Source organism: Staurois parvus, unplaced genomic scaffold (assembly GCF_062004578.1).
Source record: "Staurois parvus isolate SC_StPar_1 unplaced genomic scaffold, SC_StPar_1.0 ptg000417l, whole genome shotgun sequence".
Lineage (NCBI taxonomy): Eukaryota > Metazoa > Chordata > Amphibia > Anura > Ranidae > Staurois > Staurois parvus.
In genome coordinates this window covers 697,803-719,796 of record NW_028318213.1, presented here as the reverse complement: position 1 = coordinate 719,796, position 21,994 = coordinate 697,803, and the positions used below count along the sequence as shown (strand labels likewise).

At 41.5% G+C, this 21,994-nt stretch overlaps 1 protein-coding gene across 1 annotated transcript; it reads left to right on the top strand.

Annotated features, from left to right (window-relative positions):
• Positions 1-111: 111 nt before the first annotated feature.
• On the top strand, positions 112-1,179 carry LOC149454762 (serine/threonine-protein kinase SBK1-like). The gene is made up of 3 exons (XM_089687083.1): positions 112-271; positions 395-597; positions 688-1,179. Exons 1-3 carry the CDS (start codon positions 112-114, stop codon positions 1,177-1,179), a joined length of 855 nt encoding a protein of 284 aa, XP_089543209.1.
• Positions 1,180-21,994: the final 20,815 nt, after the last annotated feature.

Here is a 21,994-nt window from a genome sequence, read left to right as displayed (position 1 = left end):
TATGTTGTGTGTTTGGTTGTATTACAAGAAGGATATTTTACATGTTATTTGGGGGGGTTTAGGTGTTATTTGAATAAGGGCTAAAAACTGTTCTGTCTTCTCCAGATCAAAATGGCTTCTGTTGCCCACGAGGTGAAGATCCTTCTGAAAGGACTTGTCTCCTCATCACAAGGTCTACAGGAGATAGACTTACAGGAGAGATTCCACCTCATAAAGGAACTTGGAAGTGGAGGACATGGTTCAGTGCTGCTGGTGGAGGACAAAGAAACAAGTAAGTGCCCAGTTATACAGGATGTTTTAATTTTATACATCTCTCCATACCCATAACATGATTTAAATATAAATGCACACAAATGCTGTGCTTAATATCAATCTAATCATGTCCTATTTACAGATCAGAAGATGGCTTTGAAGATCATGGAAAAGAAAAGAACAAGTAAAAGGCAATTTCTGATAGAGTTCAGTGTGTCCTCCTACCTTTCTTCTCATCCCAACATCATCAGGAGTTTTGACATGGCCTTCAAGACCCAAGACCACTTCGTATTTGGCCTAGAGGCGGCCCCAATTGGTGACCTGTCCTCTATAATTGTACGCAATGTAAGTCTGATTCCAGCTGATTCTGAATTTTAGCAATTTTCTGGATCATTCTTTTTCAGGGTAATAACTTTTTTTTTTTCTATATCTCAGGTTGGACTTCCAGAAGTCAGTGTTAAGAGATGTGCCATGCAGATTTCCAGTGCTCTGGAATTTATTGCCGAGAAAGGACTGGTGCACATGGACATAAAATGTAAAAATATTTTGGTATTCGACCAGGAGTGTCATTGTGTAAACACTGACTTTGGCCTTACTCGTATGAAAGGAACAGTGATTAGATCGAAGTCTGGCAGCACCTCCTACAGGGCCCCTGAGATGTGTGAACTCACTGGACAGGAAGAACTGGCTGTAGATCCCACTCTGGATGTATGGAGTTTTGGAGTGCTCCTCTACTGCCTGATCACAGGAAAATTTCCCTGGAAGGTGGCCACAGATAAAGACAAAAGATTCAGCAGATTTGTTGCCTGGCAAAACAATCATTGTGATGACCCCCCCAGCATCATGGAACAAACTGCCCTCATGTCTGCAGAGAATGTTCAGATGTCTCTTAGCTGTGGACTACAGTCAGAGGAGCAAACCGACTGAAGTCTTGTGTTATATGGAGGAGAGATGGAAAACAGATTCAACCTATTCAACAGATTGAACCTAAATGGCATCCCTTCCAGCTAATCTACAAGATCTAATGACTCCTTCAGACACTTCCAGTTCACTCACCAGATCTAAGGACTCTTTCAGCCATTACACAACTTGTTTAATCAACCACCTTGACAGAAGTGTTGGTTCTCACCTCCATATCTTCCGATTTCTGGATCTCAGTTCAGGCGGTTACCAAGTCAAAGGCAGGATAATACCTTATATCCAGTAATTCCGATGGATGATGAAATGTCCATCAAATGGGCACACTGCTATCTGGGTCATTGTGGATTCCTTAGGTAAAATGATGTAAGAAATGCCCATCACCAATATGTAATATGTTTTATATATGTTATATGGGAATAATAGGATATTTGGGAATACATAGTGATATGACTATGAAAGTAGCTGGTTTAAAGTAAGTTTGTAAACCATATGGGACAAAATGTCTTCCTGATTCTCAAAAGAACTAACTGTCCATGACTTTATTAGTATGTCAAAGCCAAATGCTAGACATTGTAATGAAGATGGCCATTTTTCTCTCTAGGGCCTGCTGAAAGGTGGTGGTCAGACACTGGGTCTCCATTTTGTTAAAGGGCTTTAGCATGTTAATATGGGGTCTGTTTATCTAAAATTCTAGGGTGATGGCAGATTTAATGAATGCATACATCCTGTAGACATCTTGTCACCAACTAGTAGGCAGAGGTGTTAACATTGGACAGCCATCACATTAAAGTAGGACTTGAGCTCCATCCAATCGCTTTCTCCAGAAAGATATGATTGTACCACTTAGAAATTCCTTGATGATGGTGAATGGAGGGAACTAGTATAAGAATAGCCAGACTGGATATTAAAGGGGGGGGCTTTATTGACGAGCTCTACTGGAGACTTGATGGGGGAGCTTGACTGGACAGTTGCCTGGAGACCTTGAGTGGAGGCTGACTATGGAGAGTGGTAATATGTGATATACTTGCTAGCTAGATATCTTGTTGGCTAGCTAAATAAATTTACTGGACTTTTGTCTTATTTTGGGGATTTGTTTTCCATGATGCAGAGGTTGTATTGCTTGAAGGTATTGGGTCATATTGCTGCTAATCCTTGTCTATAATTTATATGCCACTTGGTTATATTTCTATGTAATTAAAGTAAGATTTTCTTGTCTGCAGTAAAGCTGTTCATGTTTATTCTTTGTACAATACAATCTTTTTCACCTACAGTGTTTGTTTCCTTGCTGTCCTACCCCTGGAAGAACAGTGAGAGGTGGGTGGGGGTCAATAACAATTATATTATTAATAATGTCTGTATTATTTGTTTAATCACACTCCCCATTACCTTACAATGGCCCACGCAATTCTATTTCTTAAGCTTTCCTTTTTATATTTTAATATTTTATTGAATTTTTGTCTTCCTGGGGGGTCCACCTGTACTATTGTTCATTCCATGCTTACTATATGTACAGGATCCCATCACCATTGTTCATCATGTCCCCTCTGTCTATTGACTATCAGGTGTTGGCTATTCAAAGTAGACACCATTGTTATTCTAAATTTTGTGTCTCAATCCTGTGTATGGAATATTCCAGTCTTAGAACATTGTGGGATACGTTTTTTTTTATTTGGTGGTGGTGTATTGTTGAATAGCTACCAAAACTTTTGAGCTTTATGGAGAAGTTGATGGACAAGATTGGTAAAGTTGAAGAAAGGACTGAAATGATAAAAGTAATGAAGGAAGCCCATGGCACCAGACACAGGAGGATGTGAAATTAAGGCTTATCGATAAAATTCAAATGTGATGGAAAGACAAGGCTAACATTTGCTGCTGTTGGTTGGTTGAGCAATGTGAACATTTAAAGGTTCAAAAAGAAGAACTTTGAATGAGTATCTTTGGATACCCGGGCCTCCTATCCCTCTTGCATTGAACTGTATTGTTGCTGTATTGTCTCCATTATATTGTAAAGCGCTGAGCAAACTGTTGGCACCATATAAATCCTGTATAATAATAATTTGTGCTCACGTTAATAAAGTATAATTTCAGGAAGCCAGGAAAGCTGATCCAAAGGACTTTACTAAGTCAGCTTTACCAAATTAAAAACATTATGAAAGAATGTTCAAGAAACAAGTACAACATGATCAGATCGCATTTCAGACTTATTTATTATTGGACTACTGAGAACTGTGATCTGTGATTTTTTTTTTCTTTTGTGATTATGAACTTAGTACATCCAGAGCAAATGATGGACTACAGATTTTGAGATCCAGATCTATGGAAGAGAGATAACAGAGCTGTACTGGAGTCTACCTCCATGCTGCCTGCCAATGGGGTCCGATCTGCCTCCATTCTGCCTGGCTATGGGGTCTAGTCCCTTTCCCTGCTGCCTTCCAAAGGGGTCCAATGGGTCAGTAGACATCATTTTGTACAAAGAGTCTTCAGAATACAAAGGCAAAAAACTTTAAATCTTAAAGGAGATTGCATATAAACCATTATTACATGTGTGGTCTGGTTTTACTGGCTACAAGGGGGTGACTGTTACAATAGGAGTTTATGTGAAATCTCCATTGGTAGATATCAATAGTTCTTGTACTGAGAAATATATATTAGCTAGAGTTTGATCAATGTGGTTGTGTAATACGTCTTATATTGTATGTCCGGGTTCTGAAGATAGAAGGGAATTGTTTGATTTAAATGTAAGCTGCCAAGGGGCGATATTCTATTAATTACAGGTGATACTGTATGACATAACAATAGACCGGGGTGCAGGAAGGTAGTCATATTGGCTCATTATAAGGAGAATCTGATTCCATCTTATCATATTTGTTGTAATTCACCTCTTCTCATTATTGTTCTACCTGTCTGAGCAGACTGAATACAATCAATACACTTGCTGTGTAGCTTCCCCCTCATGTCAGCTGTTGTTCATCAAGGAGGCCTACTGCATGGAGATGGTCACTAAAAGAAGCACCTAAAATCTGAAATGTAGTGAAAAATATAAAAACAAATTTTACAATTTAGGTAAATGTAACAATACAACAGAGATTGTGATATTCACTAGAATATGCTTTTGGTTTTTCCTCATTCTATGACAATGACTATGTAGTTGCAGAATAAAGAGAGAAATGTCACCCCCAGGACAGAACTGATCATCTCAATGGTGATGGGTTTGTGAATTGATGTTAAAGAGGAGGTAGAACACCTGGCTGAGATACAACTGATTATACTGTTTCTATCACAATGGCCTTGTTTATGGAAGCCAATCTCCATTGTTGGGACTAGGGGTGCCGCACTTAGGGGCGGACTGACAACTCATGGGGCCCCCAGGCAATAGGGGATCATGGGGCCCGTGTCCTTGCCCAAATTCAAAAAAGCCTATGAAAAAAAAAAAAAAACTGTACCGGGGCATCTCATGAGGCCCCTACTGACCCCGGGCCCTCAGGCAGTGCTCGAGTTTCCAAATGGTCAGTCCACCGCTGGTCCCACCGTGGACCTCTGGTAATGACAAATTTGCATGATAATCTCAGTATAGGAATTAGCAACTGCTACAAGAGTTGCCATAAACATAAACAACCCAACTATTATCAGATCAAATGTGTTGTGCTAGCCCTGTAACATCTCAATGAATTCAGGGATGCATATAATCAATTCATGAAAATGACACATTTGTATTAAACCATATAAATGATACTTATAAATAATTCATTGCATATCCTTGTGGGGGTGGAGAAAACACTAATACCAGCTGCGTTTTTGGCTGGATTCCTGGAAGTGGATCCTTTGTACTAAGTCACTTTTTTGCACAGAGCAGTTATATTTTATTGATCACAAGGATATGTAATGGTTTAACTATAAGTATAATTTATAGGAATTGATGAGAATTTGTCACCTTCATGAATTATATGCCTCACTGCTGAGGCTTGAATCTTGATGAAAAATGATGGGTGAATCCTCTTTGAATTTAAACGAGATGGACAAATCTTAATTTCAGTTAAATCTATTATGTTGTATGTAGATGACGGTTAAACATGGTTTATCTTTCTCAAATAAGATTCATCCATCTGATGCATTTTTCCAAAAGAAAAAAAAAAATCCCCCGTTAGTGGCATAAAATACAGATGAATGAATGTCCAGAAAACCTTTGCAGTAAATCCTTTATAAATAGCCACAGATTTGGTTTTGTTATAATACAGCATTTCTAAACATGTTAAAAGAGAAGTTTAAGTGCCGCAAAAAAAAAAAAAATTGTATCAAACTTAATTCAGTTTATTTTTTGTTTATAAACATTTTTATTGAAAGACTACAAAAACTGCACATCATACATGAGATAGAATGAACAGCAGGAAAAATGCACATAAAATTTACAATGAAATAAAGATAATTACAAAAAAATGAAAGATCAAATACATGAAAGAGGAAGTCATCATTGTAGGCGGATTAACCACATAACTGACAAGAATCAAAGACAAATAATGGTACAGCAGAGATTTAATCTATCATTAAGTGCCAATGCACCATCCAACCATCCCATTTTCTGTTGAATGAATGCATCCTGTCCAGTAATGTGTACTGAATACGTTCCATGAGCATTACCATATCAACTCTCCACAATACAGAGACCAGAGGGACTACTGGGGACTTCCAATGGCCCATAGGGTGGAAATGCAAATACTATCCTATTTCTGTTCGCTGGAATCCTCCTCATCATCATCATCATATTGATTGGACACAAGGATTTCCCATTCTTTACCTTTGTAGTAGGTCATGAGGATTAAAAAAAAAAAAAAAAAAAAAAAAAAAAGCACAAAAAAGAAAAAAATTAAGTTAATTATGCACATGTATAATAATGCAATTCCCAATATATAAAACATACAGACTTGTGGTTGGGCAGAAGGAATTTAAAGGATTCTGAATTCAGCCTTTTAAAAATTATGTAAAATTTTGTAGAGAAAAGGGTCTTTTTTTGGCACGTACAATCTTTTGAAAATTACATCAAAGAGGATATCAATCCCTTTGGACCGAGTTCAAATCTTTATACCTTGGAAAAAAAAATGTCAGTTCAACTTTGGAGGAATGAGAAAAAAAAAAAAATATATCAATATATGCTCTAAAAATATTATTATTTTTATTATTATTATACAGTATTTATAAAGCGCCAATAGTTCGCTCAGCGCTGTACATTACAAAGGGAGACAGAACATGTGACAGAACAATACCAATACAATGCAAAACATGAGGGGATCAAGGGCCCTGCTCTTTCGAGCTTACAATCTACAATATGATGTCTCGATTGATGAGTAGAATCGTTAAAAGAAATTGATAAAGAAATTGATGATATACATGCAAAGTTATTTACTAAACAATCATTCTAAATGTGTTCAATTTGAAAGCGATCTTGAAACACACAGAACATGCCAAAGAAATTTTAATTGGTAAGGAGAGAAAATTTTGTAGGGATAAAAACTAACATTTTGTGATCATAAAGCGAATAATGGTATTCAAACCCTAGGATTGGTAGAACTAACTTTGACTCCTCTTTGGCCTCATCTAATTTTTCCAACATTTCACAAAATTCAAACAGGTTAAAAAAAAAAAAGTCCCCCTGGTGATGTGCTGATCAAACAATCTAAGAAAATGCATTACTGATCAAGCACCTTCTAATGTTCCAAATAGGGACCGGATCAGGTGGAAATGTAAATGGTGATGATTGCATTGCTACTCCATCTACTGCACATGCACTCAATACCTCACATTCAGCCCCATGTACTCCAGGAAATACTTCATATACACCCAAGGAAGGTTTTTTTTTTTTTTTTTTTAAGAACCAAACCACAATTATGCCAACATAGGTCACAGAAATTGATTGCTGATGATTCCAGCATATCAGTTAAGGACAATGAAATGTTCAGATAAACTATAACCTGTAAGATTGATGCTCATGAAATTGGTATCCTTAACAAGGGTCTTGGCTTCTGTCCTAACACCAACATGGACAAATTTGAAGCAAAAAAAAAAAAAAAAAAAAAAAAAAAAAAAAAAAAAAAAAAAAAGAAAAGAAGAGGCCTAGGGGTACCAGATATTACCAAATACTATTCAGCCACTCATTTGAGACAAACTCTATCATGGTTCACCCAAACACCCCAGAATAGATGGGCAGAGATTGAATTAGGATATCTGAATCTGATCTACACTTTCATTGTTACGCCCTTTTCATTATGCATTACCCCTGTCTCCCCCCTCCTCCCCCCATGCTCTAATCTATGAAATTCACCCACAAAATTTGGTCAGCCTGTGTGAAATCCCAGCAGTTATTGTCTGTGTGCTCCTCATTATTGAAGGTTTTGTATAATCCGGAGCTCCCAGATAGTCTGTCTTACCCACAGATGAGTTCTTGGGCAACCAATGGGATATTTCAACTCAGTCATCTGATCAATCCGGTTTTGCATAGGAATCGGTCATTTGAGGAGATTAGGGTGTGGAAATCCACAATACCTGTATCAGCCAGATATACCCATTTACAGTTCCATCACTTTCCATGCCTTGAACTCAAACACTAGACCGACTTAAAGATTGCGAGAGGATCGCTGCTAAAGGTCCAACCCAACAACATCTTATTACCTCTTTATATAAAAACTACTCAATACAGGTTCTCTTGTCGATAACCCTCACCGGTATATGAAGAGATGGAAAGATGAACTTCAATGCCCAATCTCTTTGAAATGTTGGCAGATGATTTGTGACTCTGTTACTAAGACCTCTTGTTGTGTACAAAGGAAATGTATATAAAATATGGATACATTGGTACAAGACCCCTGAAGTGCTTCATATGATCAACCCAAATCTGTCTGACAAGTGCATGAGAGGAGTAGGCACCTTGGCACACATCTTTTGGGCTTGTCCAGATTGCGGGGAACTTGCTGATCTCAGGCTCGGTAATGTAACATCATTCCATCAATGTATCCAAGGATTCCTCAGTCCATACTGCAATAGAGTCATTAAAGTCTTCATTTATTATGACAATATTATACTTACCATATATGCCTTGTACAGAAGGATTGCAGAACACATTCCAATACACTTGACAATAAAAGTAAAACAATTTTAAAAATGTCAATTAGTTTTAATATATATCTGGCAGTGCACAGCAATGTTTGTGTGTTTGGTGGCATTTAGAATGAATGATCCGGCACCAACACCAAACATGCGGCTTCACTCTGAATTACTGCAACACGAGTGTAAGTGTACCTTAAAGTCCAATTCCAGTACCACCCACACATGTGGGGAGGAGCTTTATTTTAAGCTTTTTTTCTTGCTGGCTGGGCAGGACATATGATTCACATGCGTTTCCCATCCTCATCTATCCTCCAGCAAGAAACAGGTCCTGAATGTTGCTGCAGAGAACTAGGATTATGTGGCGAGGGAAACTTGGCTCCCTGAATTATTTCCCTGTGAGCTCAAAGATTTTGAACAATATTGGGTGTCAAATCATGGAAAAGATCGGCTCCTGAGGCCCCCCTCATATCAAAGTGTAATGTAATTTTTTTATGAAGTATAACCACGCCATTTAGATGCTCTGTGGCCCTGGGACAGAGTGTTCCATAATTGGACCTTTTTTAATGCAGGGGAGGCATTTGGAGACTATAGCCAAATATAATGAATGTATAATTACGATGTAAGACTACATCGGTGTTATAGCTTTAGAATATATATATTTGAATAGTGAAATTACTTTTGATTACTGTGGTGGAAAAGACATGTGGTCCAATTAGAACGGATTCTGTGGCTTATATGGTTTTCCTACACAGTTTTTGTTCCTGAAAACAATTACAATTAAGTCACCAGTTACAGAAAAAGCCAGCAGTCTTAAGATTCTTACCGTCACCTAGGATGTGAGTCTTGTATGAGGCAGCACTTGAGGCTCCACAATGGACATCATGCACTCTGTTATATCACATGTATGACCGGTTTCCTGGTTAGATTATCTGGAGGCATTTTTGCTTTCCATGGCAGGTGGACAGATTTTAAAATGTCCATAGCAGAACATCTCTCAGAGGCACTAAGGGCCAACAAGTCCCAGAACATCTGCCTGGCTTCAATGGAGGATTGTCACTTTCCTGGTGCCAATATTAAATCTTTATTTGCCACCAAGCAAAGTCCTGATACATGGGGTCAAGACTGCTTCTTTCCAAGGGAATGAGCTGGTCATAGCTGCGTACAACAGGACTCCAAAAAGGCCCACACGTCAATGCTCAGGTGCAGCAGCAATTGATCCCCTTCTTTTAGGCTGCACAGTTCTGGAGCAGTGATGGTATGAAAGCGAATATAGGTGGTGCTTGAGTGCCCCGGAGCCTCGGTCAGTCCAAAATCTGCTACTTTTACCTCATTACATGCAATGTCCATGAGCAGAATGTTGTCCAGTTTAATGTCCCATTCCTCCGCTGTGCATAAAGTCCAATGCACTCACTACCTGTGGAACAAAGCGCTTCACAACATTTTCATTTAAAACCAACCTGTAGGAAAAAAAAATAAATAAATAAAAACAAAATTAGTCACTAGACACAAATATATCACAATGTTACCCAACATATTAGACCCACCTTACCTGAACACCAGAACAACTAAGAAAGGTTTCCCAGACATGTAGTAGTACTAGTTGTAAGAAATAGTAAAAGCAATAGTATTGCAGGTAAAACACATTCAACTAATATTTCATAAACCAGAAGTGGAGATACACAAGAGCACCACCCTATGCACAGGAGGAGTAACTGCAGAATAGTAGAAGTTACTACACTATGCAGCTGGTGGGGGACTTGCTGATCTCAGGCTCGGTAGTGAACCATCATTCCATCAATGCATTCAAGGATTCCTCAGTCCATCCTGCAATAGGGTACCTAAGGTCTTTATTTCATGTTTTTTTTTTTTTTTAGTTTTTTGGCTGCGTATAGATCTGCGTTTGTCCCAAGCATGTTTGAAGCCATTTACTGTTGACTGGCTCACTACCTCTGCTGGAAGTCTATTCCAAGCATCAGCTACTCTCAGTAAAAATACTACTTTGTGGGATTAGTTTTGACCTTTCCTCCAGTTAGTTTAAGGTCATGTCCCTGTGTTCTAGATTTTGGTTTCATGTTGAAAATACTGCTCTCCTGAACCATATTCATAGGTTTCAACCATGTCTCCCCTTTCCCTTATTTCCTCCAGACTGTACATGTTACGTTCCTGAAGTCGCTCTTGATATGTTTTATCCCCCCTGACCTGTCACCATTTTTGTTACCAGTTTCTGGACTTGTTCTATCTTATCGATGTCTTTTTGTAAGTGAGGTCTCCAGAACTGGACACAGTATTCTAAATGAGGTTTAACTAAAGATCAATATTGGGGAATCAGGACCTCCTTCCTGCTGGTGATCCCTCTAGCGATGCATCCTAGAATTCTATTCAGTTTTGGTTACCAAATCTCAGGAAAGATGTTGAATTAGAAAGGGTTCAGTGAAGGGCAACAAAATGAATGAGGAGGACCTCAGCTATGGTGGGATGGAGAAGATAAACTATGGAGGACTGATGACAGATTACAGTTCTTCACTTTGGAGAAGAGGTGCTTAAGAGGAGATATGATTATAATGTACATAACAAAAGGTCTGTCACCACCAGACCATTAAGAAATCAGACTTTTCTTCTACCCCGGGCCCACTTTCATCCATTACTATGAACCCGGACTTCCCCCCGGGTTTGTCAAATGCATTTCTTGCAGGATCCAGCCACCCAAATAATCTGAGTATGCACCAACTCTTTAAAGATGGGACATTTCTATCTAGAGACATCATTTTAAACAAGTGGCCACTCCTGACCTTGACGCCATGGATGTATAGACAACTACACCATTTCATTCATAGTTCTTCGCACATAAACAAATATACTAGACATCTTACCTCATTCGAAAAACTCTGTTCTACAGACTCTCCCAAGAGACATGTTATATCCCAGCTTTACTCTTGCCTTGAAAATACTATTGAGATTCAGTCTAGGAAAGCCTGAATAGCCTGGAGCTCTGACCTACAACAACTAATGCCGGAAGACTGGGATCACATCTACGCACTTATTCACAAGGGCTCCATATGTGTTTCCACACAGAAAAGCAACTTCAAACTATACTCTAGATGGTACAGAGTTCCAGCCCTGCTTCACCAATTCAATCCCAGTGTCTCGGACTCTTGTTGGAGATGTCACTTGGCTAAGGGTACGCTCAGACACATTTGGTGGGACTGCCCACTGCTGCAGCCTTTTTGGGGGAAGAGTTCAATGCACAATTGCACGTGTGACCACGTATAGCCTGGAGCTCACCCCTGCACAATTTCTACTGCATCACTCCTCACTCCCATTCTGGACATACCGTAAATCACTAGCCATGCATATGGTGAACGCTGCAAAACAGTGTGTCCCAGTCCACTGGCGCTTGACAAATATTCCCACTATCTGCAAATGTTTTGCGAGGATCAGTAGAATTGAAGAAACTGATCTGTTGCCAAGGAAAATCCCGAGAGATTCAGGGGAACTTGGGCCTGTTGGAGGCACTTTAAAACCACCCCTACCTACCACCTACTAATGCAGCAATGATTGACCAGACATATCCTGATACTGGGGATACCACTGGAGTATCCTCTTGGTCAGGTGAGCATGATGGCCATTCAGTGGTATGAATTCCCTCCAGGAAATGCTTGCATGCTCTTGCAACATGAGGTCAGGCATAGTCGTGCACCAGGAGGAACCCAGGACCCACTGCACTAGTGTAGGGTCTAACAATGGGTCCAAGGATTTCATCCCAATACCTAATGGCAGTCAGGGTGCCATTGTCTAGCCTGTAGAGGTCTGCACGTCCCTCCATGGATATGACTCCCCAGACCATCACTGGCCCACCACCAAAACTGTCATGTCGAATAATTTTACACGTAGCATAACATTCACCATGGCTTCTCCAGACACTTTCACATGTGCACAGGGTGAACCTGAGCTCATCTGTGAAAAGCACAGGGCGCCAGTGGCAGACCTGCCAATTCTGGTGTTCAATGGAAAATGCCAGTCGAGCTCTGTGGTGCTAGGCAGTGAGCACAGGGCCCACCAGAGGACATCAAGTCCCCCTCATGAAGTTTCTTTTTGATTGTTTGGTCAGCCATTCATACCAATGGCCTTCTGGAGGTCATTTTTAAGGCTGACAATGCTCATCTTGTCCCTTATTGCACAAAGGAGTAGATACTGGTCCTGCCGATTGGTTAAAGACTTTCTATGGCCCTGTCCAGCTCTGCTAGAGTAACTGCCTGTCTCCTGGAATCTCATCCATGCTCTTGAGACTGCTAGGAGAAGCAGCAAACCTGGCAATGGCACGTATTGATTTGCTATGCTGGAGAAGTTGGCTTGTCTGTGCAACCTCTGTAGGGTCCAGGTATTGCATCATGCTACCAGTGGTGACTTGCATCCTAGCCAAATGCAAAACTAGTGACAAACAGTCAGAAAAGATGTGTAGGGGTTGTCTCATTGTTGGCCCATTTACTGCGCCTGTTAATTTAATAAACACCAAAGCAGCTGAAATGGATTACCAACACCCTCTGCTACTTAACTGACCATATCAACATCCCAGGAGTTTGGCTTGATGCTAGACTCAGATTTAAAAAACCAAAAAAAAAAAAAAAAAAAAAGTGTTCCTTTAATTTTTTTGAGCAGTGCATTTCTAATCTACGATAGGTGCCTGGGTAGCTTCCATCCATGGAATAATGTATACCACATTCTAGAGCAGGGGGTGTCCAATTCCATTTCATAGTGGGACGCATTAGAATTATGGTTTCTGTCAAATCATCTGTAAGACTAGATGTTCAGAGCCCCCTCCCCCCGTACATCAGAAGTCAAGGGCACCCAACCATCAGAATTCCATTACTACACCTCAACCCATCCTGCAGATATATCTATGATAGGAACCTAGGTAGCTTCCATGCATGCAATAATGTATACTACATTCTAGAGCAGGGGTGTCAAACGCAATTTGATAGCGGGTTGCATAAGCATTATGGTTGCTGTCAAAGGGCCAGTTTTATCTGTAAGTCTAGATGTCCAGAGTACCCCACCCCCTTAAGATGTCAAGAGAACTCCCATCATCAGAATCCAAGAGTCCCCCACCCTCCATTTCTTCACAGTGCACCCCCTCATGTTGTGATGCTGGGGGGCAGAGCTGTGAAGCAGAAAGTGCAGGGTCTGGAGAAGGACCAGAGAAAGGCTTGAGTCAGCTGTTGGAGTCTGCTGAATGCTGAGACCAGAGGGAGGTTAAAATAATGGGGTGCTGCAACTGCAGGAAGTACATAGGATCTGTAGGAAGTGTTTGGTCCTCCTCTGCTGCTGACACCAGGGGATATGGAGATGGGGGGGGGGGGGGGGGGTGTTGCAACTGCACATAGAGGCACAGGATTTGTAGACGTTCTGTCCTCTCTGGTGATGACTGCTGAGACAAGATGGGGGCAGAGACCAGAGGGGGTGCTGCAGTTGCAGGAGAGCTGCAAAGGTCACGTGAAATTATCTTCCGGGCTGGATTTGGCCCACAAGCCTTGTGTTTGACGTGTTCTAGACCCTTCCTTAAAAACTCCTTTTCCCAACACATAAACTTACCCCTTCCCCCTTCCCCCTTAAAATACCAGTGACGGACCCTGGAGGAGTTTCTGATTGTCATTAAACGTGAAAGTACCAATCAGTGATCACATGAGCAGGATCTCACACAGAGGTCCCTTACAATGATCAATGTTCCGCTGTGTCCACGCACTCCCAGGGGGCGTGCACAATCCAAAATGGTGGGCGCCGTTTATAAACAGCAACCATCCCCTGCACTGCCACCATCCTGCTGTTTATATACAGTGGCCGGACGGCACGTGGTGAAGTACAATTTTGGAGAGGACTCGAAGGATATTTAAAAAAAAAAAAAAAAAAAAAAGAGAAAAAAAAAAATCACATCAAGTATTAACCAAATATCAACCAGTTTCCAATAACAGGCTAGGGATGGCGATTCTCAGGTGGACCATTTGAAAAAATACTAAAATAAAAAAAATGATTTACTAGCAATGCGTACCTACAAATCAGAATGTAAAATGATGAGGTATATTCTGATGGACTGAAACAGCACCTTTGCATCATGTGATAAAGTGCCATGACAAATGTCAGGAACATTCTTCTGAAATAGCAGCCATCGTCATAATTTATAACCGCAGAGATTTCCCATCTAACAAGGATGGTTCACAATGTCTAACCCAACGCAAACCAATGGACCTTAAGGATATCTATGAAAGCCGCGCTGATATTTCATCATGACAGACCTTCCATGCAATATTAATTACATTTCATAGAAGTCTTCCTGACAGTAAAATCAAAATCTCCATTCATGGAACATGACCGCCTCTAGTGGACAGGTACAATCTAACAACGTATCCTGACTGTCCAAACTGAAAGAGTCAAACTTATACTATGGGGGATCCAACAGACAATGGATCCCCACAGACAATGGATCCCCACAGTATTTACACGAAAAAAAAAAAAAAAAAAAAAGCCTAAAACAGCCGCTGTAAAAACACCCCGTGTGCAGGAGGACTAAAGATTGACCTATACTGCAAGTTATTGTGGGTTATTCCTTTGATCATGTGTAGGAAATACTAATCCCCAGTAATTTGTATTAAAATGCATTTTTTTTAATTAGTCAAATTGGAGATATTTGTATATCTGGTTAGAAATCACATTGTAGTAAAATACTCAGGAAAATGACATTGTGGGGGTAGATTTTACCAAGGGGTCTGTAGTAAAGTGATTTTGCTGTAATGGCTGGAGACCCCATCATAATTATATACAGGAGTCAGACTCCGCCCATTTCATTATAGATATTGATGACTGTTACACAAAAGCAAAAACCACCACATTTCCCCAACACATTACAAGAACTTGGAGGGGGAGGGTAGGTCTGCTGGGTGTTGTAGTGCAGGGCAGTGATTGTCAGCTGTGAAGTTCCCAAACCGCACATACCCCCCCTTGTCTCGCCAACATATAAAACACCCCTGTTTAAAAAAACAACTCCTTCTAAAAAGATAGAGCTCTAATAGGAGGATGTGGACCCAAAACAGGAAGGGGGGGGGGGGGGGGGACAAATTTAGTTGGAGGGGCACTTTATTTAAATCTTGCCTAGAGGAGTAAAAAAACCAAAATACACCACTGGGTGTGCTGCTGTGTTTTGTTACTGAAAGTTTGTGCATTGTGGGAAAGTTGATGGCAGATTGCAAAAAGTTAGAGAGAATTCTACAAATATAAAAGTAATGGGGGAATCTAAAAGCCCGTGGCACCAGACACAGGAGGAGGTGAAATGAAAACTCACTGAGAACAAATACAGCAAGTATGAGGGGAGGGCTGCACTAATATCGCTGTCTGTCGGATGGCTGAGCAATATGAACATTTAAAGTTGCAAAAAGTATCCCTAATAGAGGATCTTGAAATAGCCAGCGGGGATATAACAAGTTTAAAGTCTTCTGTAATTCTGATTCCAGCCCCCAGAACTAGACATTATAGAGGTTTTTTCAGCCAGAGTTCTGTGGAACCTTAGAGTTCCTCCAGAGATTGCTATGGGTTCCTCGAGCAAGGAGCTCCCAACCACGACCATCACCAATGTAAAGTCGGCCATAAGTGGATAGATTCTCAGATTGTTTAGCAGGGACTGGCCGAGATTCAATCCGTCTATGGGCAGGCTGGTTGTCCTGCAGTAGATCCATTGGTTGACTTCAGCACAAAGAGCCTTAGGGTCCGTTCACACAGGTATTGCAATTTTTTTCCATCAGTTCAGTCACACACACACACGTGTCATCTGGACAGATGAAAAACAGACATAAGGAACAACCATGAGAAAGGGGCCTTAGAAAGTATTATTTTACCAAAAGAATAGTTAATGCTTGGAAGAGACCTCCAGCAGAGGTAGTCATTACCAGGAGGAGGAAGTAGAATTTAACTCAAAATAGGTCAGACTGAAACCATTTAGTCATTTTCTGTTGTCCTGCTTCTATATTTGTACAAAAGGGATGATCATTTTTTAAGAGGACAGAAGCAGCAAAAAATAAAAACGTATGCAGTTACAATGCCGTGTTCCTATGTGAAACCTTATTGTAAGCAGCCGTGCCAACAATCCAATGAACAGCCAAAAAAAAATGCACTATGCTGGATCAAAACCCAACGACTGAGCCATATAACCCCTAAAAAAGATACTGAAAATACAATACATAAAAAAAATATACATGATAGATATATATATAGATATATATATATATATATATATATATATATATATATATATATATATATATATATATATATATATATATATATATATATTGAAGGACACATCTTCAAGAGTATTCATAAATCTTCCCAAACCCAAAGTGGTGCTTCTCTTGTGCAGGAACCACAAATGGGCTCCACAAAGCTGAAAAAATGTCATCCACCCCAAATTATAACTAGACTTTAGACTAAGGGGCACATGGACGGGTTTTATAGAAAACAGAACATAGTTCCAGCACACTGACCAGCAATCCAATAACACCAAACTGTCCAACCAAATGCTTTCATTTCACAACATCCACAAATTTCACCAGCAGCCTTGCCATGACCACTCTGTATAGCCCAGACTCCAGTCTATGAGCTCCTCCATGTTGGAGGATATATAACAATGGATCAATTGAGGACGGGTGTGTCTAAAGGAAGAGGCTGCCTGCAAAGATACAGGGACATGGAGGAAGCCCAGCAAAGCCCAATGGCAGCTGAAGGCATCTTCAAAGTCAAACAAAAAATGTCATCCACCCTAATTTATAACTAGCTTCCAGGTGCCCATGGAAGAGCTTTGCACAACACAAACTCCATTCCCCAGTGCACTCAGCAGCTTGACAACAAAAAAACAAAACAAACAGACAAAAAAACACCACAAAAACAAATGACTTATTCCAACAATTTCCATAAAAACAGAGGTTTAGTTGCACAAAATCTGCAATTATACAGAATATCCACTTGCTGCCCAAACCTATCTGGACACTTCTCACATAAATGTAAAAATCAGGTGTTTTTTTTCTATAAAATGACTTAGAACCCCAAAACATTATATATATTTTTTTTCTAAGCAGAGGCCCTAGAGAGTAAAATGGTGGGTGTTGCAATGTTTTATGTCACACAGTATTTGTGCAGTGGTTTTTCAAACACATTTTTTTGAGGGGGAAAAAATACACTTTAATGAATTTTAATGCACAAACCCGATATAATAGTCAATTGTGTGGTAAAGGATGGTGTTACACCGAGTAACTAGATATCTGTCACGCTTTACAATTGTGCGCACTCATGGAATGGAGACAAACCGCACTACTTTATAATCTCCATAGGAAACATTTTAAAAGCCTTTTCAGGTCACCAGTTTAGAGTCACACAGGAGGCTTTATGCTGGAATTATTGCTTTCTCTCTGACGATCACTGCGATCCTCTCATGTGCGGTGTGAACACTGTTTATATATGTGGGCGGGACTTCTGTATGCGTTCACCTTTGTGCACAAGCACAGGGGTGCTTTAACCCCTTCCCAACTGTGCTATAGCCAAAAGATGGTCCGGAATCATCCAGTTCTGGGAGGGTGTCTATAGATCTGATCACAAATCATGGTAAAGGGCCAATCACAGTGGCCTTTGCCATGTGATCAGCTGTGTCCAATCACAGCTGATCACATTGTAAACTCATTTGCTGGTTATCGACAATCTTTTCCAGTAACCAGCGATTTTGACGGATATTTACACTGATCATCAGTGCCTGATTATTAGTGCAGCTCAATCAGTACTGCCTTTCAGTACCTCCTCATCAGTGCCTCCTATCAGTACCCATCAGTACCTCCTCATCAGTGCCGCCTATCAGTACCCATCAGTACCTCCTCATCAGTGCCACCTATCAGTGCCTATCAGTACCTCCTCATCAGTGCCGCCTATCAGTACCTCCTCATCAGTACCTCCTCATCAGTGCCGCCTATCAGTACCCATCAGTACCTCCTCATCAGTACCTCCTCATCAGTGCCGCCTATCAGTGCCGCCTATCAGTGCCGCCTATCAGTGCCTCCTCATCAGTGCCGCCTATCAGTACACATCAGTGCAGCCTCATCAGCAAACATCAATGAGGGAGAAAAATCACTTATTTGTAAAATGTTACAACAGAAACTAAGAAAATTTTTTTGCCAAAATTTTCGGTATTTTTTCATTTGTTTAGAAAAAAATAAAAACAGTGGTGATTAAATACTACCAAAAGAAAGCTGTATCTGTCTAAAAAAAAGTTTCTTATGACTACATTGTTGCAAGGCCCCTTCTTCAGGCATGTGACCTTTTTTTGCATAATATTTTATTGATCAGAATTTAAGAGATTACAAAATACAGTACAAAGAATACAAGATACAAAAATAACTTCGGACAAATCAACAAGAAATTAAAAAAGGAAAAAAAAAAAATCAGATAACTGGGTGTCACGTACCTGATGGGAGACTGAATTGATGAGGTCGGCCTCACTTGTGTCACTAATCCTGAGCCCGCTGAGGCTGGAACAGAAGGCATCTGAGGACCAGGGGGACAAGAGCGCCAGGGTTTTGCTTGTGGCTCTTGCAGATGATGACCTTGATAAGCAGGATATCCTCTGATTTGGGTACTGTGGAGATAGACCAGGCAGGTACAGTGGATTGGCAGATGCACAGCAGAGCCAGGTATGTAGCCAGGACACAGCACTGGAATGGAGTCATAGGATAGCCAGAGTCATAACAGTCGGGCAGCGCGGTACAGGATCAGAAGGAAATGCCAGAGTCAGGAACAGAGCTGAAGTCAGGAACGGGGGGGCAGGAAAGTACTCAGAGTCGGGTCAGGAACAAGACGGGTCAGAACCAAAGGAAATCGCACAGGAAACAAGCAGGACACGGGGGAAGCTGAAGACCAGTCAGCACTGAATGAGCACCAAGGTGCTCTTTAAATAGCCCTCCCAGCACTGACAGACGCGCCTGGGTCCTAGTGCCCGCCTGCCTGTATGCCTTGTCCGGATCCTGCACATGCGCAGAATCATGTGCTGCGGCGATCTTCTTGTTCCCTGACACTGAGTTTACAATAAACAATGCAAATTAGAAATACAAAAATCTTAACCCTAATGGATAGGAAGATAGAGGACCTCCTTAGGATAATCTAGGAAGCAAGTTCTCCCTCTGTGGCACCAGCCTTGGCAGCTGCATGTGTGGTTCACAACCTGGATGTTTGGACTGGCAACTTGGGTCAGCACATTGAGGGGAAAAAAATGTCTTTGTAGGAAATAGTGGATAACCCTTAGCTGGCAACCAAGAATGTGTATTATAAAACAGACACACCCATGAAGTCAGTAAGAGCCTCCACCAGATCAGATCCTTTTCCGAATTTGGCCAGAAGGGCCATCTGGCACAGCATGCAATACACTGGTATTTGTGACTTGGTAAAGGGCGAGATCAGTGGGCACAGCTGCTTCTGGGAATGTGGGCAAACAAGGAACAGGACTAGAAGCCAACACTGATGCTGTTACTGCTGAAACCATCAGACCCTCATGCTGTGATCCCAGGACACAGCCCAGACACAACCGTCATGGGACAATAAACTACAAAATGGGAATGCCCTGGCAAATAGGGAATGGTTGGAAAGTATCAATCAGTGGAGCCCATCATTTCTCCTCCTAGGTAATAGAGTGTAAAGTTTTCAAAATGATGTTAGTAGGAAAAAAAGAACATGACTACCCATATTCCACGACTACCATGTCATAATATGGCCCTTCATGAAACATGGCACAAGTCACATGCTGAAAAGGAGTCATGGGAGTGGCTTACTGAGACGATGACATGGCTGATGGGAGTCTGGATGGGGAACTCAATGGATTTACCTTCTGAAAGAGGGATTCCAGCATACATTGTGCTTGGAGCTCGGTATAGGGAGTGTTTAACCCCGCGGGGTCCCAGGAGGACACATTGTAATGTCAGTGGATACATATTGGGTGAAATAAAGGCTATTTCTGGTAGACATACTACACTATATTCAGCGTTTTCTACATGAATGCGGAGTGGATTGGATCTACATAAAAGTGCCGGCAGAGAGTGGGAAGATCTGGGTACCATGATACCTACCCGGGATACAAGGGAAAAGTCCAGTCTGACCCGTCATTATGGGTCCAACTTGGAGGTGAGCGCAGAAGTGTGTTGGAGGTGGAAAAGCACTGAGGGGGGATACAGGAGCACCGGACACTGGTATACAGCAGTGTGACAACACCGCTCCACGGGAAGGTACTGCCGATTTAAAGGGACAGTGCACTATAACTGCCATTGTATGAAGTTGCAGCATTTCTGTTGTATTTCTATCACAAAGCACTGCTGATGTTCTAGAATTTATGGGGTTTATATGTACTTATCGGAATAGATGATGAGTAGCATATATTGACCATCACAAGCACAGAAGAGTGTTCCTGATTGTCACTACTGAAAGACGCACTTAGGAGGATGCAGGTAACACAACAAGCGCCATTCTATTCATCTCATTGCTGCGCTGCATTTTATTACTATTGGACTTTGTTATATGTGGGAACACATCACATGCTAGCTGCACATTCATTAGGAGGCATTTATTGTGCTGAAGGTTTTCTATACAGGGAGGCAGCTTACTCCAGTCCAGCAGTGTTCATTTCATCCACAAAAACATTTGTGTCATAATTCTCATGAGCGGCATATTTCCAGTGACGGAAATGAAATGAAAATTACCCCATATTTATGTCAATTGATGAAAACTATGAGGAAAAACAATTCCATTTTCATCAACAAACGAAAACGGAATGAAAATGTGAGGGAGGGATGTTTACCCACGTGGACTTCCAGTTTCCTTGGAGCTCCGTCTGTAAAGCCTGTGAGGGCTTCCCCTCCCAGCAAGCAAGGTAGTGACTGTAGCATGCTTAGTGGTGTGGGGTGCTTAGCACTGTGTGCATTACAGGCCTCCTCAGACGACCATCCAGAAGACTGTGTGCATTACAGGCCTCCTCAGACCATCATCCAGAGCACTGTGTGCATTACAGGCCTCCTCAGTTGACCATCCAGAACACTGTGTGCATTACAGGCCTCCTCAGACCATCATCCAGAGCACTGTGTGCATTACAGGCCTCCTCAGATGACCATCCGGAGCACTGTGTGCATTACAGGCCTCCTCAGACCACCATCCAGAGCACTGTGTGCATTACAGGCCTCCTCAGACCATCATCCAGAGCACTGTGTGCATTACAGGCCTCCTCAGATGACCATCCGGAGCACTGTGTGCATTACAGGCCTCCTCAGGTGACCATCCGGAGCACTGTGTGCATTACAGGCCTCCTCAGGTGACCATCCGGAGCACTGTGTGCATTACAGGCCTCCTAGGATGACCATCCAGAGCACTGTGTGTATTACAGGCCTCCTCAGACCACCATCCGGAGCACTGTGTTCATTACAGGCCTCCTCAGACCACCATCCAGAGCACTGTGTGCATTACAGGCCTCCTCAGACCACCATCCAGAGCACTGTGTGCATTACAGGCCTCCTCAGACCACCATCCAGAGCACTGTGTGCATTACAGGCCTCCTCAGACCACCATCCAGAACACTGTGTGTATTACAGGCTTCCTCAGACCACCATCCGGAGCACTGTGTTCATTACAAGCCTCCTCAGACCACCATCCAGAGCACTGTGTGCAT